The sequence below is a fragment of the Abramis brama genome (genome assembly GCF_963993115.1).
Source record: "Abramis brama genome assembly, chromosome: 14".
In the NCBI taxonomy this organism is placed as follows: Eukaryota; Metazoa; Chordata; class Actinopteri; order Cypriniformes; family Leuciscidae; genus Abramis; species Abramis brama.
The window spans coordinates 8,747,752-8,774,967 of NC_139976.1; the positions used below are offsets into that span (position 1 = coordinate 8,747,752).

Genomic DNA, 27,216 nt, shown 5'->3' on the forward strand with positions numbered 1-27,216 from the left:
TCATTCATTCCACTGCGCACACACATAAAGACCATCTCATTGAAACACAATAAGACACTTTCCTCAAATAGGGTACAAGTTATGGTCACATAAATTTTGTAATATTTTAAGCAATAGGCACAAATTTCACATATAATGGATAAACATTTATCTAACATAGGATTAATCTTTTATAATAGTTGTAAACACACCAAATGCCTGTATCACACCATAAAATTGTGATTTTGGCCTGTGCAACATCTGAACCTAAAATCTATGCAGCAATTAAAATCATAAAACAACATCATAATGACGACATTACACCCCTATTCATGGTAAGTGTTGTCATTTTTTTTAGCTCACAGATACTTGAAGAGGAGGAATGCCCTTGGTACTGGACTGAGCGTTCAGATCAGATTTTTTTTTCCCTTTCACACACACCACGTAACGTCATGCCCTGTCTTTAACCAATAGGTCACTCATTAGGTTCTTGGTGACTCTTCCACTCACATTCCCTCCCTTTTTTTGGGGGGCCATAGATACCCTATCCACCTTTTTCTATATATCGCAACAACTTCTCGATTCGTTGTTCTAGGCTGCCCTATTTGTTAACGTTCTTTCACTATTGTTTTGTTGGTGTCAAGATTTCTGACCCATTTGACATTAAGGACAAGCTGTTGATGTTGTTTTTGATACTAGATGAGGAATTGTTGTCACAGAGTAGTGTTGCAGTTTGTAATTATCTCTGTAATAAGAGCCATTGCCTGAAAGCCAAAGCACTTAACAACCACACCACAACTGATACATTCATAAAGCTTCCAGATATTTCGTAATGGGTTGAGGGAATATAACAACAACACATTTGGATTTGGATCCATGCCTTGTGGGCTTTAAATCCACCAGGATGGTTAGAAAATCTTAGCTTCGTGATCGGAGAAACCTGTTACGTGATACTGCATCAAGGAGGGAGTTAACAGCAGACAGACTACATGAATATCCAAGACATTTGGATTTTTTCCGTATCAACTTTTGCACTCCACAACCTCTTCTTGACCTGATCCCTCAAAAACAAACAAGTGTTTAAAAAGACGCATCTGTACACAAAGAGAATAAATTCTAAAACAATTCAGCCTTTTAATGAATTTTTAGCACACAAATGGATAAAATAAACTTCCCATTTTACAAATTTAAGTACAGTTAGTGCACGAACTCCATCGCACACCTGTAAGTGATAGGTGTGTTGGATAATGAGGCCAGATAGGACGTTACAATATATAAGGAACTCCCGCACACTATCTTAACTTGCAATTTAATTTTTATTAATGTACAACGTTTCGGTCACACGACCTTCATCAGGAATAAATTTAAGTACAAAAATTATTAGGAATTGTGTTGCTCTAGCTCATTTTATTAAGTAAACTGTACAAGCAACAAAAATCAATTTTATCAAGTGTATATTCCACCAAGTCTCCAAGTATATATCGTTGAGGCAGTGAAAATAATGTTCATTCATCAGACATTGCTATACCTATCATAAACTTTCGAGATACAGTGGATGTCAGGAGGATTTTCAGTACTTAAATTTAACTTTCTTTTTTTAATATACTGTTTTACACTGAAATACATCACAATTAATCAAAAACAACCTGGGACAACCTGTCACTCAAATGAGATTGCAGCAATAGCAAACGACAACAATCCAATCGATCCCCAATGGACAAAATCACTGTCCTACTCTTTTTTTTTGTACCAGTCCAGTTCGTCTGCTTGAAGGGGTGTGTATTCAGACAGACATGGACAGCTGCACTACCTGGATGGCATACACAAGCATTGAATGACACAATGATTTGGCACACATGCATCATCACGTACACCTAGCCATCATCATGGACACCCATATGAGAGAGAAAAACAGGGCATATGCCCAGATTGGACAGAAGAATCTGATGGGTACTTCTGTGCCAGAAAATGTCTATCAGCGGCGTCCTAAGTCAACATGAGGGCAGTTACAGAACGGGACGGGAAGAGAGGGAAAGAGTTGGCATGGATAGACGTCAAGGCCTAACTAGGGCCTTGATGGTCCCAAGGCTTATTTCCTTCATTATCCCAATTACAGATCAATCCTTTCATCAAGAAGAGCAGTAGGGCACATTGGAAGCTCCCAAAGGAAACGGTTTGGGGCTGATCCAAGAACAAGCTTTCATTTCGCTGTGTTACATCATCTGGCTTATTTCAGCTAATAATTGTGTAATTATATCACATGTTTTACGAGCTGTAATCGGTGGCCGAAATGACGAGGATCAAGCCTTGTGGTTTGACTGTGTGAGCAAGCCAAAAAGCATTCATAAATGTGCGTGTCTGTGTGTGTGTATTTCAGTCATGCACCTGCTGCAGCTGCTGTAAGAAAGATCTGCTGGTCCTGTTCATCCAGCCTGCATCGGCCACAGCAGAAAGAGTGTAGACCAGCAGCAAAAAAAAAAAAGAGTCTAGACCAAATTAAGGTTTGGCTGGTTAACACAGTTCAATTAACCCCTGCTGGTAGGTGTTGTAATACAGAACCTGGAACAAAAAGGTATCTGTTTTCATTTGAAAAAAGGCAGTTTTATGTATATTGGTGTATTATAAAAAGATAATATTAGTTTTATACAAATATAAAAATATTTGTTTTATTAGACTTTCATATTATAATTATGATATAATATACACTACTGTTCAGAGGTTTGTGGTTGGTAAGATTTTTTTTATGTATTTTTTAAAGAAGTATCTTATGCTCACCGTTTATTTGATCAAAAAATACAGTAAAACAGCAATATTTTTAAATAGTATTTAAATAGCTGTTTTACATTTTTATATATTTAAAAATGTAATTTATTCCTGTGGCGGCAAAGCTGAATTTTCTTCAGTGTCACATGATCCTTCAGAAGTCATAATATGCTGATTTGTTGCTCATATAAAATTTGATCAGTGTTGAAAACAGTTGTGCTGCTTAATATTTATTTATTTATTTTTTGTGGAAACTGTGATATTTAAAATATAGGCCTTTTTGTAACAATGTAAACGTCTTTTCTGTCACTTTTGATTAATGCTTCCTTGCTATAGAAAGTATTAATTTCTTTTTAACCACAATATTAATTGTAATTATTCAAATATTATCAGTAAAATTCATAATGCTGTAGTCTAATGATTACTGGATTTACCACAGCTATTAGTGTTTCGAAAAGAAGATATAAAATATCAGAAAAATAACAAGTGACCAGTTTTTAATTAAAAAATAATCTGCATGGGTCATTCAAAAAGTGACAGTGAAAAAGCTCTTTTGATTGGCTGCTCAGTTGTCATTTTGTGACTAGTGAACCTGTTGTATCTTTCAAACACATCATTTTATGCCTCTCTCCCTCGCGTTGTTGTTTATGGCATCCTAAGCTGAGACAGGAAACAGTTTTTGTGAACAGGATGCCCCCTAAACACCACACTCCCTCTCAGCAAATAACTTTAACACTTTGCCTTCCCGTAGCCAAACACAACCACCACACACACTTCCCTTCACACAGGCCTTTCCTTTGCAGAAAAATAAGGCATTGGTAGGAAAAGCATCCATACGTGTAGTAGACATAATTAACCCAAACTCTATTGGTTCAGGTCCTGAATCACTTTACTATTAGGATTCGGTAAAAATAGAACGCAAGCAACGACACTGAGGTCAGCTAACTATATCATTACCAGGTACTGTTGTGATGACTGATGCTATATCCCGCTTTCCCTTTGAACGCAGACAGAAGGAAGTCTCTTGCTACGAGAACCTAGTAGGAAGTCCGTGTAAACGTGCAGTAATGCCTCACTTTATCGCCACAAGGAAATGATGGTGCTATTCTTTCACCTTTTTCCCTATTTTAGCCAGCCGTTTTACAGCATGAAGCATTTTTTCCACGATTGGAAGGGCTTTGATTCCAGTAAAAAGGCCACTTACTCAGCCTATCATTAAGAGCAAAGGATATGCACACACACTCACTCACTATTTATCTCTCTGATGGCTTTTTTCTCTTTCCCTCTCTCTCACACACAAACACACACTCTATTCATTGTCTTTCCCCTAAGGTAGAATGAAATAAGAGGTGAATGGGAGAGAATTGATGAAACCCAATCTGGAAAGACAAGACCACCCACTCTCCTTTCACCATCGTCCCCACCGTATTCTAATTCAGGTCATTCCCTCTTTTTGCTCAGGAGGCATTAATTACCAAACGCACGGATCCACACACACACACATACACGCACAAACAGCCCGAAGGGGTGGGGGTGTTGTAACAGGATGTTGTTTGAGCACTATATCCTGTTTTTTCCCTTTTCCCAAGGAGGAACGACACTGCAGGTGCAACGTGGTGATCACCCCACCGCTTCGACCTCCCCTCCTTTTTTCCCTCTTCCGAACTCATCTCCCTCCACCATGTGAACGCTCTTTATCAACGAAACACATCTTCTGCTATTTCTAGCACAAACTCACACCGAATCTGTACACAAGGCCTTCATATGCACATGACAGTGACTAACCATGAGTAGCCTTGGTTCTGGAAGTATTTTTACCTTTCAGTTAGTCAATGGCAGTGTTGTTATTGTTAACAACAACTAATTGAATTTTTTTAATTATTTAATTTATTTAACTGAAATAAATAATTAAACAAAACCATTTTTTTTTTAGTTTGTCAAACATGGTCTGCATTAAATATTAAAATGCAACTAGAGAAATTCTATACATTTTATAATTATACCAGTTAGCGCATTTGTTTTGACAGCCCTTAAAATAAAATAATGGAATAAATTATTAAACTATAGAAAATCTGACAACAACAAAAAAAAAAAAAAAAAATCAAACACCAAATTAACACAGTGAAAACAAAAACTAAATTAAACATAAAGACAAACCCAAAATTAAACAGAAATTAAAAAAACGAATTCACAATTACTCTAATCCGTTAAAAAACTAAATCTTCAAAGAAGAGTTCAATCAAACAGCTGTGAGATGAATCACATTACAAACTTTGATTATAATTAAAAAAAAGACGTGAAAATAAGACATGTCTGAGTACTTCAAATCTTTTACAAAGTAATGATCTTTTCATGGCATGAATCATTGCGAATGAATTATTCTAACGAAGAACTTAATTAAACTATATACAGTTATTGATAAGTATAAAAACATTATACTTTTTAGTTTGAGAATGTAAGGGGACTGACTTGTCATTCTCAATACTTCTTGAGATTGAGTGGTTGCTGCTGAGCTCCGTTTTAGTACTTTACAATTATTTGCTATTAAAAACAACAACAAATAAAGCATATCATCACTTAATCTCACAGCTCATGGTAGGTCTATTATAAAAGGTTTATATATTATTGTTAGAAATAAATTCCTCTTTGGAGAAAAATGAATGGGATATTTAAGTTCAGAGTCTGACTGTTGCACTTTATTAGGTTGTGCATGCTTTTACGTATGTCTATGTAAATTAGTCATGCAAGTTTTTCCGTGACTGGCTGTTACCTTATGTAAGGACCTTATGTCATATATCTTTTGTGCAAATATTAAGAATATCCGCTGAGTTTTTCTTTAACAATATCCCATAAGCATAAGTCTCATAAGCCCCCTGGCCTCTCTCAACATGCTTTTCTGTTTGAGCGGTCTGGCATGAGAACCGGACAGTTTGATATAAAGGTCTGCAGAGACCTTGTGTCTCGGGTCAATAGGTCTTTTGTACTGCAATCAATTTACAGTGTCTTGCCTGAAAAGCAGCAACGGATGTAAAATGTGCATTAAAACCATATTTTACTGGAGGCCCACTTTTAAAATATATATATAAATTAAATTCAACATGAACAGGGTCCCACAAAGCACCCTGCTCTGGATTACGTAAACACATAAATATAATATATACGAGTTCAGCTCAGGTAGATGACTTTAATGAACACAAATCCCCCCACTTCCTCAAGAAAATGAGGGGAGGAAAAAGTCGAGTGAGAGAGCTGCACTTCATTACAAATCATTCTCCCATTTTTAAGTGCAATCATAACAGTTTCCATGACATCATCAGCTGTCAGTATGGGAAGCCGGTCCTTTATATTGTGAAACCCAAACCAGGGCACAGAGAGGAAACCAGCCCCCTCACGCAACGAGAAGTCCCACTGAGAAACACACTCACAATGATGAATGTTACACGTGTGTAAAGGTGTGAGTGTGTGCACAAAGCCATGGAATAGCATTAATAATTATGGAAATTCAAAAACGGCCCCTCACAGGTCACCACATACATTGCAAAAACCGACAATTAAACTTGGGGAGACGGTATATAGCCAAAATCTCCTGTCACTAAAAAAAAGATATCACACAATAGTTCTCTTTATAGGAAATTCAACACCAAAATGTTTAACATGTTACAACTATTAATGTCTACATTTCCATACTTTGGCAACTTAAATACTTAAAAAACTGGACTTTTTCAAAAATCTGGAGAAAAATTTAGAACTTCATAGACACAAACCACAATGTAAGATTATTCATGACAAATCAATAATAAGCAGCTTGATATAGCCAGAAAAAAACATAAAATAGCATATAGTATACACACATTGTTTGTGGTATTTATGTGTGGTTTATATACGACATTATTTGTGTATATATATGGCAAATAGCAATGTTTCTTGGCAACTGCACATACTGTACCGTGTCTACTGCACTGTAAAAAATCTCAACTCATATTATGGGCTTTTTTGTTTTGTTTTACGTACTCCCATAAGTTGAGACAACTTTTTTTTATTTTGTCAATTCAAATACATTGGACAAATCAATTGGATAAACACAGTAAATTAAGTTTAGATTAATGCATATAGTATATATATATTAAAATACATTGAATATATATATATATATATATATATATATATATATATATATATATATATACTTAACAAAATTATAAACGCAACACTTTTGTTTATGCCCCCATTTTTCATGAGCTGAACTCAAAGATCTAAGACTTTTTCTATGTACACAAAAGGCCTATTTCTCTCAAATATTGTTCACAAATCTGTCTAAATCTATGTTAGTGAGCACTTCTCCTTTCCCGAGATAATCCATCCACCTCACAGGTGTGGCATATCAAGATGCTGATTAGACAGCATGAATATTGCACAGGTGTGCCTTAGGCTGGCCACAATAAAAGGCCACTCTAAAATGTGCAGTTTTACTGTATTGGGGGGGGGGGTACAAAAAAAAGGTTGTTGATTGTGGCCTGTGGAATGTTGGTCCACTCCTCTTCAATGGCAGTGCGAAGTTGCTGGATATTGGCAGGACCTGGAACACGCTGTCGAATACGCCGATTCAGAGCATCCCAAACACATTTATTCATGCTGACTGCAGGTATTTCCACCAGAGCTGTTGCCCGTGAATTGAATGTTCATTTCTCTACCATAAGCAGTGTCAAAAGGCGTCTCAGAGAATCCAACATCCAACCGGCCTCACAACCGCAGACACTTTTGTGTACATAGAAAAAGTCTTAGATCTTTGAGTTCAGCTCGTGAAAAATGTGGGCAAAAACAAAAGTGTTGCGTTTATAATTTTGTTCAGTGTATATATATTGCATTGTTCCTGTAAATATAATCATGGTTGATTGTAATGTTGCGATTCACCAGTTTGGTTCATGGCCAAAGACTTCTTATGTCTTCATCATGGTGTGTTGTGTCAAAACTAAAGCTTGACATCTGCAACACAAGTATTATGACACCATTTGTTGTATTGCTGCTTTCTGAAATGCGTCAAATGCAATTCATAATTCAAACCCAGTAACCTCAGCATTGTTGAAAAAGGGAACTATTGCAGACACTTGTGTAAGAATTCTGTCAAAATTATACCACAATAAAAGAAGAATCTATACAGTATCACACTGCCCAGCCCTACTTCACACTCAACCAAACTAGTAAACATAACAATCAACTATGTTGATTATATACATAGAAACAATGTAAAATATGCAAATGAAAACTGACATATTAAATTGTTCAGTATAATTGAAAACTGTTCACAGAATTGAAATGTCATGCATATTCTCAAATGTCCCCTTTCAACCACAGAACTGGTGTGTAGAGCATATTTTAACACTTCCTCTGGATGTCTTGTGTTTATGACCCCTCAAATCCGTGAATTCTCACAAGTAAGAGGAAACAAGTTGATGATTCAGTGCCAAGTGGGTAAGCAGAAGAAAAACACACACTTGACTGAATTTGTTTCTCATTATCTTCAAACTTAAAGGCTTTTAATTGGTTTCTCAATGTTTGTGAGAACCGCTCAGCTTTGTTAATTTCTTACTCCTAAACAAAGTCTTGATAATGGTCAAAATTCAATATAAAATTATAGGCTACAGACATAAGCAACATGGAAGGCTGAACTGACACCATGAATGTTATTTATTCATGCAAACACTTATGTTTTCATCTTTAATTCCATTAAACCTTTTTACGTCAAACACTCTAAAAGTAGGTTTCTGCAGCGATGCCATAAAAGAACCATTTTGGATTCCTAAAGGAGTCTTTCAGTGAACAGTTCTTAAAAGAACTATGTTCTTAGTGTAAATTTTAATCATCTAAAAAAACATTTTTCCACTATAAAATAATCTTTTGTGCAATGGAAAGCTTCCACGCACATTAAAGGGGGGGTGGGGGGTCTCATGGGGATGTGCGTCAAAACACACACAGTGCATCAAAGCAGGTGTCTGTAAATAGTGTCCCGTTATATCATGTCGCACACACAAGGGCCACAAAAGTTCCTCTTTTCTCACTCCCTTTGCTTCCCATGGGTTTTTAGACAGACAGGCTTTAATTTTAGCATGTTTTGTCTGTCGTCTCTGCTGTTTTGGGCTGTCTATATTATGTGTACGCTCAAGTTCAATGAGTTCATGTGGCCGCTTTACAGTATACACTCGCTCACAATGCTACGTGACTGCAGCCTAAACCCCATTCTGCTAAAAAAAAAGTCTGTCAAAGCCCAAGCTTTTGATTAAACACAGGAGCCCAGCCATGCGTCAAATGTCCCCGATTGAAGCCCATGTCTCTCAAAGTCTTTTTCTTTATTGGATGAGAAGAAAAAGCAAAAAGTGCAAAATCCTTTTTTATTTGGCCCTTTCATTAACTTCACAAAATCAGTCACTGCTATCTAAAATATGCACACAAATCCTTTCAGCAGTAGACAAGCAAAAATACAATCTGTACATTCACTATCTCACACCAGTTCTTTAGAGATGTAAAACACCTTCAAAGGTTATGCTGCCTGCCTTGTTTCTCATTGCTGCAGTCTTATTCATGAGAAAAATTAAGTCAAATCTCCCATTTCATTCCCAGAACCTGCTGAATTAATGGCAACTGTCCTCGGCTGCAGAGGAGCATTGCCAAAATAAATAAATAAATAAAATGAGGGGGTAAAATGAGGATAAAAAAGGCTGACAAAAAAAGGCCCCAACGTCCTCAAGCTAAAAACTCACTTTTCTCTTGTCACAAAGAAAAAGCTGTTATAAAACCAACTCACTGTGCATTTACTGCCGAGTTCAACACACTGTAAACAAACATTTTCTACACAAAAGTAGAAGAGCAGTGAGCAAAGCTAGTTCACCCAAAATGTCATCCTTTACTCACCCTCATGTCGTTCCAAACCTGAAGGACTTTCTTTGTTCTGCAGAACACAAAAGAAGATATTTTGAATGTTACCTTTACAACATTGGACTCCACTGTATGGAGGGTGACTAAATGATGAAAGAATTTTCATTTTTTTGTTTGACTATCCCTTTAACTTGAGAAGTCCCATTCATTTCAGCAAATAATTTTGTGCAAATAAATCATGCGAATGATTCAGGCCCTACGTAAAATAGTATTGTTATTTTTAACAAAAATGATAACTATTAAAATTATGTTAAAGTAAAGCTGAAATAAAATAAAATATAAATATTAGATGAAAATGTACACTTAAAAATGTACTTAAAAATCAAACATGTTGCCTGGGAAACTAACTGAAGTACTAAAATTGCTAAAACAGACATACAAATAAATTAAAGCTAAAAAGAAATTATAAAAAAGATCAAAGCACAACGACTAAAACTTAAACTAAAATAAAAAACTGGCAAGATATAAATAAAAGCTCATTTAAAATATATAAAAAATACTATAATACCGACACAAGTTTCAGCAAAGCATTTTACGTTGTTCATTACTGTTTGCAATTCATTAAAGAATTTAACTATATTTTTATTTATTTTTGGTATAAATAACTTCAGTGTAGTATTGCTACTGTTTAACTGTAATTTTACTTTTGTAATTTTACTTTGAATTAGGAGCAGCTTGTGCATTGGAAATGTGCTCCTCAACACTCTATGACATTTAGGACAGATTTGACAAAAAAAAAAAGTACTTTAAAGGCCTGAAGCTTTTTCAGATTTGGATAAAACAGAAACACACAAGACGCAATGCCTACCACCCCACAAGTTGTGACTTTCCCCATCAGGAACAGGAACAGACATGTCCTCACATTTCCTTGAATTCTTTATCTGTGGAGATTCATTGGATCAGTCACATCAACGTGCACATGAAGCTTTGTGATTAATTAAAGCCGTATTCTCGTAAGAGGAGATGAAATCATCTGCTTTATTCTTTCTGAGAACACTTGGTTAAAGCAAATCAACAGAACGAAACGTCAGCAACGCCAGGGCACGTTTTTCATTGTATTGTGCAGGTGACATATTCATAAACCTTGAGTTTAGTCAGCATGTGGGTCTCTTGATAGAGCTGGCTAATAGAGTCACAGGTCTACATGGAAAGCTGTAACCCTTTAATTAACAATCAGACAAATACACACCTCCTTGAAATGCAATTTTTTGACACCTGCAGTGTGATACGTGGATCGCCATTTTCCTATCATAGACCAGAGGAGAGAAAGAATAGACAAACCACAGCATAAAGGGTCAAACACAAAGCATAATAATTATATGACCTCCTACTGAGGATATCTCATGAAAGAACTCTTTTCTGCATCTCTTTTGATGATGCACTGATTAATAAAGCTTATATACAACCAGCTTTGAAAACAAATAAAGGAATGAACATCAATGCAAAAGAAGAGGAGCGCATACACTCTTAAAAAAAAGATTCTTTACTGGCATTTAGCTATAGTTCAACGAAGAACCTTTAACATCCATGGAAACTTTCCATTCTACAAAAGGCTCTTTATAGTGGAAAAATGTTCTTTAGATTTCTAAAATCACTAAAAGGCTGTTTGAGGAAGCAAATGGTTCTTCTATGGCATCACTGTGAAAACCTAGTTTTGGAACATGGACATAGCTTGACATCTGAGCTTGGGGTACCCTGGCTGGAAAAAAAAAACCTTAAAACCTTAAAACCAGCCTAGGCTGTTTGGCTGGTCTCAGCTGGTTTAAACTGGTCTTCCAGCCCATAGATATCATATATAAACGCTAGATGTCTTATGGCGCAGTCACTTCCGGCATCACCGTTCGGCCATCTTGTCACAGTGAAGCTGTGCATTAGGTGAGTGATCAGCATGCACACAAATCCTCTTATCTCGCTGAAATATTGACGGATTTACAAACGGTTTGGTTTCTTACAAACGTTATTAACGTGGCTATAATTCCGAATGCTTGAACATGTATGTTATAATTATTCATATGTATGCAGTGTATGTATGTAGTGTCATAACTACATCTCTGACATTTATAACAAACCAAACCGTTTAAAAATCGGTAGAAAATTGAGCAAGTTATGGTTATTTAAAAGTATATGCACCATTAAACGAGTGAGCGAGCACACTGTGGCAAGATGGCCGCCACGTGCGGACGTCGACCTCCATTGGCCAGCAGCGCGCACGAGACATCTAGCCTTTATATATGATATCTATGTTCCAGCCTGGCCAAGCTGGTGTTCAGCTGGTTTTATCTGGTCTTTTAGCTGGTCTGCTAGCTTAACCAGCCTGGTCAATTAACAATAGTGTCCAAAATTCATTGGATCAAATTCATTGGATCAGTCACATCAACATGCACACGAAGCTTTGTGATTAATTAAAGCCGTATTCTCGTAAGAGGAGATGAAATTATCTTTATTCTTTCTGAGAACACCCAATAAAACAAAACGTCAGCAACGGCTCTCAGGGCACGTTTTTCATTGTATTGTGCAGGTGACATATTCATAAACCTTGAGTTTAGTCAGCATGTTGGTCTCTTGATAGAGCTGGCTAATAGAGTCACAGGTCTACATGGAAAGCTGTAACCCTTTAATTAACAATCAGACAAATACACACCTCCTTGAAACGCAATTTTTTTTCACACCTACAGTGTGAAACGTGGATCGCCATTTTCCTGAGGAGAGAAAGAATAGACTTATTCTTTCTTATTCTTATAGCGTAACCAGCCTGGTCAGCTAACTATAGTGTCCAACCAAAACCCTTCTAAATCCAGCCTGAGAGACCAGCTAAAACTTTTCCAGCAGGGGAGTCCAGAGACAGAGCCAGTCGTTTTGGTCAGTCACCATTTGAATCATATTTTAGCTTTTATACAGTAAACCTACAAATTCACAATCCGTATATTTCCACATATAACAATATTGAAGTGATTTTTTTTACTATGACTACAGAGAGCAGCAAGCGCGTGAAGTTGTCATGGCATGATGGCAACCAGATACATCTCAGGCGGATTACTTGTAAGGTAGGGGAGACCAGGGACAGTTGCAACACTTTTTGCATTTCTCTCAGTTACTCAGAGACTGTTTGGACTAGACCAACCAAATTTGTATATATTAAACTTGCATCTGTCTGCTAATTACCCATACCATTTAAATATGATTATATATGACATATCGTTCACAGTATTTATTTGAATGGAAGAAGTCAGATGTTGCAACTGACCCCAACCCAGGGGACAGTTGCAACACAACCCAGGGACGGTTGCAACACGTTAAAAATACCTTAAATTACTCTAATTAATTTTAGCTTTTTGTCTCAATGAGCATATAATTCTGAAAATATTAACTGTTTTAGGCCTACTATAATATTATAGTATTATTTATTTCAATAATATTATTGTAGCCTATAATTTATTTATTTAGTCATATTTATCAAATAACAGTTATTGAGTTTTTTTTTTTTTTATTGTGTAGAACATAGGCCTACATAGATTCAGTGTGCAGGCGTTACAGATGCTATTCAATCTCTCCATATTTCAGTGTCAGACAGGAATAATTGAACAATTTGCAATGCAACAAACCTTTATTAAACATGCAATTTATAACTTGTTGCAACCGTCCCCAACCCTATGAGCCATGACAGAACATCATATTCCTGCTAGACGCACTGACTTTGAGACATGCTAACCATGTCACTTAGAAGTCAACAAAACAATAATTCAAACTAAGTAAGTTTTGATTAATTCATACAAAATGTCTGGACAGTATGACAAAAAATATATCTCATGAAAAATTTACTTTCATACTTCCAAAAAAAGTTTTGTTCAATAAATGCAGCAGCAGATGTTGAATATGTCTACTGTCTTCTTAGTGGGGGGTGAACCACCACCACCACCACCTGGCGATTTGTCCACAAATGGCTTAAATGAACAACTACTAGTCGACTAGAAAAAAAAAATTAGTCGGAGGCAGCCCTCCACATATTTTCGATCCAGCAGGCCATTATGGGTTGAGCGAGCGACCCTGCGGAATGAGTGAGCGGAGCGGAATATTCAGAAATGCGCTCTCCACTCACGAGCTCTGATCGAACCCGAACCACTGTCTGCTGAGCTTGCGCAGAAACATCAAAATAGACATAGCCAGCTTTTTAAAAACTAAACATTTAGACTATTTTAGTACAAATTATGAGCTTATTGACAATTTTTTATAATTCTTGACAAAATTAGAATATATTAAGATTTTGTTTTTTTTTTTGTTTTTTTTTGGGTGCGCCGAAAACTAACGCCGTGCCTGGCCCCCACGGAAGAACATTTTGAAAAATAACCCCTGAAATGATGACTTCTGGTGAATATTTTGGAAACTAATTGATACATTTATATAAATATATTTCATACATTATAGCATATTATAATACAACTTATTAGCCCTATATATTTATAGAATAGCAAAGTAGGCCTAATCAATATACAAGACTGAACCACATAGATGTGAAATATAAAGGCTATCATTTTTACATTTCCCGCTGTTGTCACTTGTCGTCATCGTTGCTACGATACGTGACTCACAATGACTGAAACGACCAATTAAAAGGGGATTCTCTGATGATGTTCCAAGATGTTAAAAACGCTACGCTGATCATTGACAAACAGGGGGAGAAATTAGTATCTAATTAGTTACCGCACCGTCACCGTCGGTTTTTTTTTCTTAGCATACAAATGTCTTCGTTCATAGTCTGTCTGACATAGGCTATATTAGAAGCTAATAATGTGTCTGTCATGGATTTGCACTGAATTTATTCTCAAAAATACGGAACAAAGTGCGTTCCGTATCAGTTCAATACGGAACAAGACTTTTATGTGTCAAATAGGCTACGGAACGATTCCGTATTATACGGAACGGTTGGCAACCCTACGTGACAACTACTTACGCAATGGGGGAGACGTTGACAGTAAATTTAATTTCCTTTTACGTTAATGTATTTACTGTGGTACTGTTTATTTTATTGCAATAAAAAAATAGATTTATTATTCACAAAATAAAAATTCTTGGATACATTGTATTAGGCATTTACTTTCGAGTTGACAAAATCATTTATTTGTAAAATCAGGCTATATTGTAGCATTTATTCGCTAGCCCAATTGTCTGTATGAAGTTTGCATTAAAAGTGCTGCATGCATTTTTATCTATATTATTTTTTATATATATAAAGCGTCCTACTATATTACTGATAAAAACAGCTAATCAGTTTAGTCTGTCAGTCATTTTGCATGTGCAGGTTTGTGCATGTGCATGGCTTTGGAGGACGTGTGCTGACGGTTGAAACAGCTGAAAACGCTTACAGAACCTTTAAGCAAATCTCAAAAGCCATATATTTTGCATCCGCAACCCTTGAAAAATAATTGGGTGGGATTAGACAAACTTTGAAGATGTAAATTGCCAGAGAGAGAGAGAGAGAGAGAGAGAGAGAGAGATGGATGTTCTTTGCAGGACGTCATGAGTTGGGTTCTTCTCAGTCAAACTTCTTGTCACATCAACTAGACGAATGGAAAAGATATTGGTGTGACAATAACAGAGGGCATTCTGGGATGGCATGTCATAAAATCACAAAGCTCTAATTTTTTTCCCCCTGTGTGGGACAGAGATGGTAGTGTTTAAAATAGTTATAATAATAATAAGAAATGTTTCTTGAGCACCAAATCAGCATATTAGAATGATTTCTGAAGGATCACGTGACACTGAAGACTGGAAAATGATGCTGATTCAGCTTTGCCATCACAGAAATACATTTTTTAAATGTATTAAAGAAGAAAATTTTGATAATATTTCCTGATATAACTGATTAAATGCAAAAGCATAATAAAAACTTCTTAAAAATAAAAGTTACCAGATTGTTGGTGCATTAAAAAGGTATACATTAACACAGACAGAAAAAAAAGCGTACACAAAGGATACTAATGGCACCTGTTTAATAGAAAGACCATCATCAAATGAACAAAGTTAATAAAGTAACAAGAAACTGATAAAATAGCACTTGAAAGGTAAAGGAAATTATGAGAAATGAAGAGAATTGTGTAGAAGACAGACATCTCTTATTCCACCAGCCATGCATGAAAAATATCTTTCAAAATCATCTCATGGTCATGTCCACTCTCTGATGTTGAATATCAAAACCTATGATGGCTGGGAACATTCATTTGGATGAATGAGGCAGACGGAGTGGAGAAATTTGGGTGGCATCCAGCGGTCATCTTTGTGAGGAAGAACAGTTGAGGACAGAAAAGTCTAGAAAAGTCATTAAACTGTAAAGTCAGTTCTCACGTGTTTCAGGAGTCCACCATTTTTGGTGGGTGAATTTTAGTGAAAAATGGCCAGGTCACATTTTACTCCAAAGCAATAAAATTATATTTCACAAACAATATTAATTAATTTTAGGATATTTTTGCATTGTGATATTTTCATGACAATTAACCCCACATTATCAACACCAGCGGAATGAACCGTGACTTTATATGATCATTCAGATTATTATCAATGGTGATTTCATTACTGCAATCCACATTTTTTTGTATTACAGTAAAAATGCTGTAACTATTTAAATGAGCATTAATTTTGTTAACATAATAAATGTGAAAATAATGAAAATGTCACAATGCAAAAAAAAAAAAAAAAAAAACATAAATGGTACATATGTTGAATATGTACAACATATGTACCCTACATATGTTCAACACCATATGTAGGGGGTGTTGAATATGATGTGATCTTGATAGGTTTCACAAGCCCACACTCTCTGTGTGTGTGTGGTGTGTGTGTGTATACATACACACACAAACAATGTATATATGATCTTGTGTACTATAGTTATATCAAAACTAATATATATATTTTCGTTTTGACGATATAATTCTAATACACAAACTATATATACTGTGTGTGCATCTATAAATATGTGTTTCCTGTCAAAAGACCACGACCATGTTGATATAATTCTAGTACACAAAAATTATGCATACAGAAAAATAAAATTATAAACCAAGGAAATGGTTAATTTTTTCAGAAATTAAATCCTGACCATTTTAATGTAGTATATTGAAAAAAAGCAGCGAAGATATAAGAGAACTTTTATGTTTGAATCAAACAATATAACGATTACAGGCAAATCAGCAGTGTTATCCATTCTGTATACAGTGGTCACAAGACAAAAACAAAAACAAAACAACTCACGCGCACACACACACACACATTCATCATCTTCACCTTACAGAAATGATACGAGAATAAAACCAGAAGCCCAGAGAGCAAAGCAACAGACTTCCTCCACTATCTGAAGCATGTGGAAAGCAAAGCATGTCTTAGTGACAAAGCAGCGTGGCTATTGTAGTTTGTTTTAATGTAGGTGTTTTTTTTATTTTTTTTATATTTTTTTATATAGAGGCACAAAATCAGGCTTCCGAGTCACAGTGAGGCTTTGAAAGAAGTGTCAGCTATGTGTGTTCAGACTTTTATATAACGCTCACATGCACGCGCACACACATACACACACTTTCTCTCTCTCACTTTAATGCACACAAATGACCACACGCTCATACCTGCACACCACTTTAAAATTAAAAAGAAATTGTCAAGTTTCCAATGAGAAAAACAGCAGTTACAACACATACAGAAACTGCAGAACACCTCATTACTGTTAATACATATGCACTTTGTATAATAATAATAATAATAATAATAAAATAATAATAATATAATTTCCAGTTGGATTGCAATTGAAAAGAATGAGAATTATTTGATTGGCTCAGAACAGAGAGGTCTAGATGTAGCCAAAAGACTGATACCTTTTGCCCAAAATTACCTTGGTATATAGAGGAATAGCATATAAAGCACACACAAGCGTACACCCATTTAGTCACACACATACACACACACAGTTCATGGAGGGTATGTGAAAAGCAGTGTTTGCTACCAACCACTGCGGGCTTTTCACTTCTGGCTGTTAACGTCTGATTGAGACAGCATTTATAAACTGATAAGCCTTCAGTGACAGATGCACAAATAAGTCTTTGCAAATCCAGGAAAACAAGAAAGATGCTCCATTCATACACTTTAATAACCATCACTCCTTACAGCCAACACAATATTATCCTCATATACTCATTTAACAAATTCAAGAAATATTTTTTGAGTATATATACATATCTAGATAATAGATAAATATATCTATACCACTCTCTCTTTTTTTATTTTAATGTTTTTTTTTTTATATGTTTTTTTGAAGAACCGGACGTCGTGGGGGTGGATAACATTGCTGAATACTTTGAGAATTACATTGAAGTGCCACTGGGAAAACTCAACAGACATCTATAACACACTCACCTGATGCTAAAACTGCTTTTTCTTTTTGGATTGAGAGGTAAAGCTGGAGGAGGACTGGGATTGAACAATAGATGAAGTTTGACTTGGGACTGTAAAACCTTTTAATGCACATGTATGCATATACATGCAGGCAAAGAATTCACACACACACACACACACACACACACACACACACACACACACAAACGCTCTCGTTCACACACACACACACATACATGCACACACGCGCTGAGATTCCTGTCCCATGCCCTACTTCGTGTGTTGCTAGGAAACGCCCCACCCACCCTCAGTTTTGGAGCCCACCCCCACCCCCCGCCCCCCAGATCCTCCTGAATGCCTGTGCACTGTTGGCTGCTGAGGTGGGCGTGTCTTACAGGTGTTAGTCTCGCTATTGGTGCTTTTTCTGAAATTGTCCCATCTCCCACCCCCCCACGGCAACACGTCAGTTTTGCCGAGAGGGACCGTCTCAGTCCCCAAGGATGCTCTTCACAAAGCTAGCGACGTCGGTGTCTTTGGAGTCATGGAGGGTGAAAAAGGGATGTTGCTGGGTGTGGAAAAGATTTGAGATATCAATGTTGTGCTCACACAAAAAGCAAATCGCATTGTATATTTCAATGCAAAATGGTTAACAACTATATGTATAGTTGTGAGCTACTTCTAGGTCTAAGTGCAAAATACACTATTTATAGTGGTTTCAGACTTTTGGACCCCACTGCATGTAAAAATGAAAAAAATATATACACTACACTTAACGTACTGCAAGTGTTTTATCACAATTTTTGAGGTTTTGAAAATCCCTGAATTTAAACAAATATTTAAGTTTAAATATATCCAATATTAGAAAATGATTACAATAGTTTTAGATAAATTAAAGAAAGTTAAACTGCTGTCAACTACCAAACAGAATCATAGATCTACTTCACTACGAGCTAATAGGGAGAAGGTACAACTTTGCATTGAAAGCACAAGTCTGACATCTAAAGGACAATCCAGGGAAGTGCTTGTTATAAAAAAAAAAGAAAAAGAAAAACTGTCAGCATCATACTCACCATTAGTTCAGCGTAAGTTGGCCGCTCTTTGGAATTCTTCCTTAAGCTGAAAAACAACCAGAGAAAAGTAAAGCACATGCATGTTAGAAATGCGCAACAAATCATCAGAAGTGCAGCAGGAGAACGCAAAAACCTCAATGCAGCACTGTGGTCTCAGTACTTCCCCTCACAATGTGAAAGAGAGGATGCAATCAGGGTTTCTACATCCTGTTCACTTTCCTACTTCACAATACAGAGTCAAGGTATGTACAGAGTGTGTGTGTGTGTGTATGCGCGCGTGCGTGTCTACGCTACAGGTTTACTAAGAGTGTTTTCACTTTCACGAAACTATGTGGTGTCAGCATTGTTCCACAGAAATGCAATTCTACAGAATCTCGAGTCACGGTCATCCCACAAATACAAGCCACAAAGAAAACATCCTGTGTGAACTTATACACATCTACATATGGTACTAATATCCATCACACATGATCCAATCAGAAGTGTATACAGATCTAACAGTTCAGTTATTCAGTCACTTAATGAAACTATATTGCATTTATAAAAACGCATGTTTTAGACACAGTTTATTGCCTTGAAAATGTCACGGTGATGATATACACCACGGTGTAACGATACCGATTTTAGCCGATTCCGATTTCATTTTTTCTAACCACTTTACAGCACACACAAATATTTATTTTATATCTTTTCTGTAATAGAACATTTTACAATTTGCATAGTTCACACACATCTAAAGTGCAATGTTATGGAAGAACCATTTCCTTTTCACATTCAATATCCAATATTTTTTTATATATGTATTTAACAAACTAAACGTCTGTATGAAAACAGGGAATGGCAATAAAAAAAAAATATATAAATAAAAAATAAAATAATATAGCCTTGCAGTATAAAGATATTTCTCAAAGCACACACACACACAGGCCTATTGCAATCACTTGTACAAACTGAATAATAAAACAAGTTTAAATGGGTACATTTTCTATAAATATTAGTCTTCGTTTTCTTTTCTGACATAGCCTACTCTAGTTCTTGTTAAAACACGCAAAGTCTGTGCATTTTGGGCACTTTTTTGGTGAAACCCTATTTAGGCTATTTTGTCCATCAAAAGTGTGCTTTCCCTTTAATTGAGCGTGAGCAGTGCAGCAAATGGACTCGGCGCCGAAACACGCGCTTCACTGCTCGCGACGCTCCTGCTTGACGCTCACGCGCTGCTACTGCTCCCGTTGTGAATGCACTCATTGATTAACATGCACGCCGAAAAAAAATACGCGCTTGCGGTCTGAACGGACGTAATTCACGAGGTTTTCTACATGTGTGTACCATGTGCACGTGTGATGCTGATGTTGCGCGATGTTAATCATGCAAGTGCATTTGACCGGCATAAAATCGGCATTTGTCAGACTGTCACGGCCGATCACGTGAAAATCGGCCAATTCCGGTCACCAGCCAATCAATCGGTGCATCTCTAACAGTAATATTGTGAAATATTATTGTAGGCTTTCTATTTTTATATATTTTATAATGTAATTTATTCCTGTGATGGCAAAGGTGAACTTTCAGCAGCCATTCCTACAGTCTTCAGTGTCACACGATCCTTCGGAAATCACCACATTTTAATCAAGAAACATTTCTTTTTATTATCCACATTATTGTGCTGCTTAATATTTTTGTGAATTTTTATTTAAACAAAGTTCAAAAGAACAGCATTTCTTTTAAATAGAAATCTTTTGTAACATTTATAAATGTCTTAGTGATTTTTGGTTTTTTTTTTAATCACAACTCTGCAAAGTTTTAATAACACTTACAATTCAAAACTAATGTTTACATGAAAATGATGTACTAAAAAACAGAAAAAAGTTTTTTCTTTGCGTTTTTGAAAAGTGTTGCGTACAGACGACACAGTTGTCAAAACGGTCCCGTTCACACGGATCTGCGAAAAACGAGTAAAAACGCAGGCCAGTAGTTGGCGATGTCACTTTGTAAAGAAACACTACACGACTATAGACTGAACACGTAATACGCATGCGCATCGGCATAATGTCACCGTTTTCACAAATTCGTGTTTTTGTAGTTTAAACTGAGACGATAACGGTATCATTTTCAAAAACGTACACATTTTAAAACCCGTTTTCAAAAGTTTGCGTTTTCATGCCCCCAAAGCGCTGTTGTCGTGTAAATGAACGGCCAAAACACATAAAAAGTTTTACGTTTTTAGTTGAAAACGGTGTTGCATAATCACCCCCCAAATGATTATTTTTTAAATTAATGTTGGATGGCCTGGAGCCAATTAATAGTATTAAAAACACTATTTTGTTTCCCGTTTAACTACTTGCGTATTTGTGGTTGGCCCAATGAAAGTGGGCATAGCTTATTGTTGAGCTTTGATGTGCAAGTTAGCAAATGTGTGTAACAGCTCGCCCACCATTGTGACGTGAAGTCCACAAACTCGGCTGAGAAGCGGTCTGCAGGCAGCTGGGGCGACGGCTCCTCCACCACCTGCTTGAGCTGCTGAAACGGCGTTCCCCATGAGTCATAGGGAAACCGCAGAATGGCCAGCTCGATCTGACAGGACGAAAAAATGTGCACAACATCACAAACCACAACATGCCATGCTACACAGACACAGCGGAATTTTTTTTATGTAACAATCGGTAAATAATAGAGAAAGATGCTTTTTATGGGTCATTTATTTATTTTTTGTAAGGTAAAATTTAATCATCATTAAAGTCAGCATGAAACAGAAGTTGCAATAGTCTTTTCTTCCCTGTTGTGACAAATAAAGAAAAAAACAATTAGGGCGGGACTTGATTTTGTCCATCAGGAGATGATTGGATGGTTGTTGTTTGCAATTGCTGTGATCTCATGTGAGTGTCCCGCACACAAACCGAAAAACACAGAGAAGAAAAGAGATGTTGCAAAAGGAGGGGAAGTAATTTAGATGAAAGAATCTGAGGGCACGTGACCAAAAGAGAAAAAAAAGATGATGTGCACAGATAATTCATTCATAATAAATACTGAAATATTCCACTGATTTCATGGTGACTTTAAAGCTCAAGCGAAACACTGGCATTCACATAAACATCAATATATTTTACATGTGGTTTATGTCCTTTAAGTCTGAGGAAAGTTGTTTTATTACCTATCATTTACACATGGGCCTATTATTAATTTTTCAATTAAAATTAAATATGTTAAAGTGCAAACTATAAAAAGAAATTATGTGATTAATCGTGACTAAATATTTGAACAATTAATTGACAGGCCTAAAAGTTTGAATACACATCATTGATCTAGTAACAATGTCAATAATAAAAACATTTTAGTGTTACTAATTAAGCAACAAGTGTTAAAAGTATATGAGATCACTCAGACAGACATACCATTGTGATTCCTAAACTCCAGATATCAGACTTGACATTGTAGCCTTTCTGATTGGTCTCTGGGTTGATTCTCTCAGGCTGTGAATGAAAAAGAAACATGACTTATTATTCTGATTGTGGGCAAAAGAGGAAGTGTGGTTTGATAAGAGGAGGTAGAGATAAGAAAGCCTGAGAAAAAGTAATAAAATATACTTATCACTTTTGCTTGCCCTACATTCCCCTCTTTATGACACAAGTCTCTCTATTTTTTAGATGCATAACATTCACGCCTTTAATACAGAGCCACATGCTCTAGACTCTAGATCCGCATTGTCTCATGCTTCGAGCACACCAGTGTCTCAATGTGTGCTTTTTTGTTTTTTTGAATGGCTGAATTTAACAGCTCATATTTAACTCATTAAATGGAAGCTTGTTTCTGCCATACAATACTGGGTAATTGTGAATTTATATCACACAATTTTATATTTCACGATCACAATTGTGAGACAAACTCACAAAATAAAAACTTTTTGTAAAAATAATGATAAAATAAAATATAAATATTATTATGAATATACATAATATAAACTAATATATAATAATATAAATAAAAAATAGTAATTTATCAATGTTGAATTTTTTTTGTATACTGTCGTTAATTGACAATAAAGATGCGCATAAAAAAAATAGAAGTCACAGCATAAGACAATAAAATATGCATTTCCTCTTTTGTTTTGCTTACCGCCATGTATGGCTTGCAGCCGGCATCCATTGTCTTCGCCACCGAATCCACGAGGTACCCACTGATGCCAAAATCGCACATTTTCACCTGACCCTGCATGTTTATCAGGACGTTAGAGGGTTTCACATCTGCAAAAAAACAACAACAAAAAAACAGAAAACAGGAAAATCAGTTGCTGGCATCATTAAAAAGCAAATATCCGATATTGTACTTTAGTCCCAGCTCACCTCTGTGTATCACTGACAGGTTGCTGTGGAGATGCTCCAATGCTTTTACGATCTGCAACGGGAATATAAAACATCAGGCTCATTACAGAACAGCACGGGCTCAGGAATTACACAGCGTTAAAATGATCTCAAATGTTCAAGTGGGAATGCCACAAAAAACAAACAAAACAAAAAAACACAGATAAGTCGCATTTTATTATTACATTAATAAATGTAAAAGAGCAGTGCATATTAATTTATAGAGGTGTTTGTTCATATAAACAATATTTATTATAAATACTAAGCCTATACGAATTTACGAAACAAGTGAAAGAGAATAATGCTGTCGATTTAACGTGTTCATTTAATTAGTTATGAAAAAATAACAAGTTAAATGATTTAATGCACCCAACCCGGACCTACGAAGGTCTTCTAACATTTCATACAGTTGATTGGTGACGAACATGATGCAGGGAAACAACTCACTGCGTGATGTAGCCTATAAAATGCAGTTAGAATGGCCCAAAATTTCAAGATATCAGGGCAAAAATGCCTCTTGTATGAGTTTGTCTCATATTTATATCATTGGATAAAGTTAAGCAATATCACACGAGTGCCGTTTTGGTCCCGAATAGCACGAGTGCAAATGTGATATAGATTTTATACAACAAATAATACCTGTAAAGCCAGAGCAGAACTGTTGTGCGTCTCTGAGCATCACACAGCGGTGTTTAGTTTCTAAATAAATCCGTGTTTTGAGCTAATCAATTGGGTAAATCAACAATTCAATGGTCCATTCATAAAGAGAGCCATTTACTTCATTCCTGAATGAATCAGCCTTCTGAACAAATCAATTGAATGTATGGTTTACTCGTTTAGACCTTTATCGCCACCTACTGGCAGAGTATCATTTCATTGAAAAAAATGAAATTTTTCAATTTTGGGGATAGTCCAGTTTGTCCAGAAATGTACATTTACTCGCCCTCATGTCGTTTCAAACCTGTATGACTTACTTTCTTTGCGCAACATAAAGGAAGATATTTTGAAGAATGTTGGTAACTGTTTTGGTCCATAAATATATCTAAATAACAATTCAGGTGCAGATTCTGAAAATAAAATCATGGCTGTTGTAGCCTAAAAAATTGTGTTACAAATTCTCTGTTTCTAAAGCTACTTTTTGTAATGTCTATTTAATGCTTTTCTCATTCAACACAATAATGACTATCATATAATTATCATATAATCATCTATCATATAATTATCATTTGGGGGTAATTACTCAGCAAAATTCGATGTGCGATTAATTAATCAGCACATCACGTAATTAATTAAATTTAAAAAATGTAATTGCTTGACAGTCCTAATGGATATGTAACTGTACTGTGGACAGCGTGCAGTTCTGTAAACTTTCTCCTCTAGCTCAGTCCAACGGGTCTTGTGTCTACGATTAGCTCCTTAAGTCTTAATTTCACTAAAAGTGAAGTATGCAGGTCCTGTGACACTAGTGGCACCTATGCTAAAACGGATTTATTTACCATGCGCATGTGTGCATTTACGCGTGCTCTGTTTTGCACGCTTGACGTTAATAGCATTAGTCGCTTCGGAATACAAGTAGACACAAATTCAAATACGCAGACCAAAGAGCAACAGCTTGCCATTGAGAGATGCAGGAAATCAGGTGGTACTTACAGAGACGGTGATCTTGCCCAGGATGTCCTCTGGGATGTTCATGCCCTTCTCATGCACCTGCTTATAGAACTTATCCAGAGAGGTGTCCATCAGCTCCATGCAGATCCACACATCACCCTGACAACACAACGAGCCAATCAGCTTACAACTGGGGTTTGAGACATAACAACAACCTTACATAAAAATGAGACAGCAGGAAATGACTGAAACACATTCCCATTGTACGACTTCCTGTGGGATTTCTTTTTGGGGTCAACATTTAGAAGGACATCGATTCAGATAACTGGACTTGCTCTGCCTCTCGTCTATACAATAACTACTTTGTGCTGCAGTATTAAAACAGCTGCAAATGCTGACAGGTAAATGACACGACTGCTCAGTGTTTAATGTACGTGTTGTCGTACCTCTCTGAAAAGGGCTCCATAGAAGGTAACAGTGTAAAAGCAGTCGACTGTTCTCATTGAGATATCCAGATCCATTAGCAGCCGTTTCTGCTCCTGCGTGTTTACTGTGGCCCGGATCCGCTGCGGGAAACAAGTGGGTGATGTTGGCATTTATTAAGTTCATTTCAAATGAATGCTGTTCTTTTGAAATATATAGTTATCAAATAATCTACAAACTGTTTTCAACATTGATAATGGTAAACAGCATTTCTGAAAGATCATGATATTGAAGACTGGAATAATGGCTGCAGAAAACTATGAATATATTATTGATTATTATAATAAATTATTTGAAATCGTAATATTTCACAATACTACGGTCCATTTTGAACAAATAAATGCTGCCTTAATGAACAAATGAGACTTCACACAGCAATCACTTTTCTATAGGAAGTGCACTTAAGGTGTTGCTTAATGTTTTAATGAAAATAAAAATATTAAAAAACACTTTTAAAAAAAAGGGTTAACTTAAAGATTAACATAAAGTGTTTAATTTGTATTTTATGATATGACGATATATGTATATATTGAGATGTGTGTGTGTGTGTGTGTGTGTGTGTGTGTGTGTGTAAAATGAAAAATATAATATTAATATTAAAAATAAATATATTATAAAACTGATAGTTATGGTGGAATGAATGAGACATTATTTTAAAAGGCTAATAAACGCACATCTAAATGGGGCAAGTTGCCAGGTTGCTTAGCACTCAGCCAGAAAATTACTTTAAATTTGTTTTCGTATTAATTGTTGAAATATTTTTTATAATTTTAAGCAATGCTAGGTAAATGCGACACGTAGAAAAGCTTAATCTTGACCACTATGATAATGTCCAAAGTTTAAGAAACTTTGGACAGTTACTGACAAAAATATTCCTCACATGGGTTTATCTAGCACGGGCCTGTGTGAACTCACCTTTACTGCCATTATTACGCCACTGGGGACGTGTCTCATCTTGTCCACCACTCCATACGCCCCTCGCCCCAACTCTCCAATCTGCTCCAAATCATCTGCCTTCACCACAAAGTTCTGCTCAGAACACAAACACAAGTGTTAAAAGTATCATACCAAGTTTTGGTATATTCCCGAAATTGATGCACACAGAATGGCAGATAAAAGGAAAGAGACAAACAGAGAGACAGACAGTAACACTAACAGACTGAAGCCTATATTCCAAACAGACAGACAAAGACATCTAAAAAGAAAATGGCACAAATGTGCATAAGCTGATTTATTCCTATGAGGTGTGAAGAAAGGAAAATGTTATCTCCAGGAATGCATGCTTCCAATCCCTGTCCTATCACTAGCAATCACAACAAACGCCTTAAACCTGGAGGCAACAAACTTGGTTCTTCAGATATTCTTCACAAAAGCTCCAACACCCCAACCTGACGTTATCAAAAAACTAATGTTACTTACTCTTGGGTTGCAAGACTAAAAGCCTCAATCTTTGCCAATGGAAAATTCCACTTATTTGATGAGTTTAAAATAAATATTTTTATAGCCTGAGAGGCAGTAAAGTGCATTCCAGGCTGCCTACAATCAGATGTATTCAAAAGGGCTGTAATGTGCACTGGGCCATTCTTTACAGCCCGTCGGTCTTTCACCAAGCCAAGCCTTCGTATCGAGCCCGGGACGGGGTTACATCACCATAAAAG

The 27,216-nt window shown here is 36.2% G+C and overlaps 1 protein-coding gene across 1 annotated transcript in view; it reads right to left on the reverse strand.

Annotated features, from left to right (window-relative positions):
• Nucleotides 1–17,782: 17,782 nt before the first annotated feature.
• Nucleotides 17,783–27,216, reverse strand: part of map2k6 (mitogen-activated protein kinase kinase 6) — a 25,037-nt gene continuing 15,603 nt past the window's right edge. The window contains exons 4-12 of the mRNA XM_084134482.1: nucleotides 26,474–26,587; nucleotides 25,522–25,641; nucleotides 25,118–25,234; nucleotides 23,450–23,501; nucleotides 23,223–23,350; nucleotides 22,502–22,579; nucleotides 21,544–21,683; nucleotides 19,116–19,161; nucleotides 17,783–18,610 (exon numbers count right to left, since the gene is read on the reverse strand). Coding sequence (XP_083990608.1) covers nucleotides 18,533–18,610; nucleotides 19,116–19,161; nucleotides 21,544–21,683; nucleotides 22,502–22,579; nucleotides 23,223–23,350; nucleotides 23,450–23,501; nucleotides 25,118–25,234; nucleotides 25,522–25,641; nucleotides 26,474–26,587 — 873 coding nt within the window. The 3' untranslated portion in view covers nucleotides 17,783–18,532. The remainder of the gene's footprint in view (nucleotides 18,611–19,115; nucleotides 19,162–21,543; nucleotides 21,684–22,501; nucleotides 22,580–23,222; nucleotides 23,351–23,449; nucleotides 23,502–25,117; nucleotides 25,235–25,521; nucleotides 25,642–26,473; nucleotides 26,588–27,216) is intronic.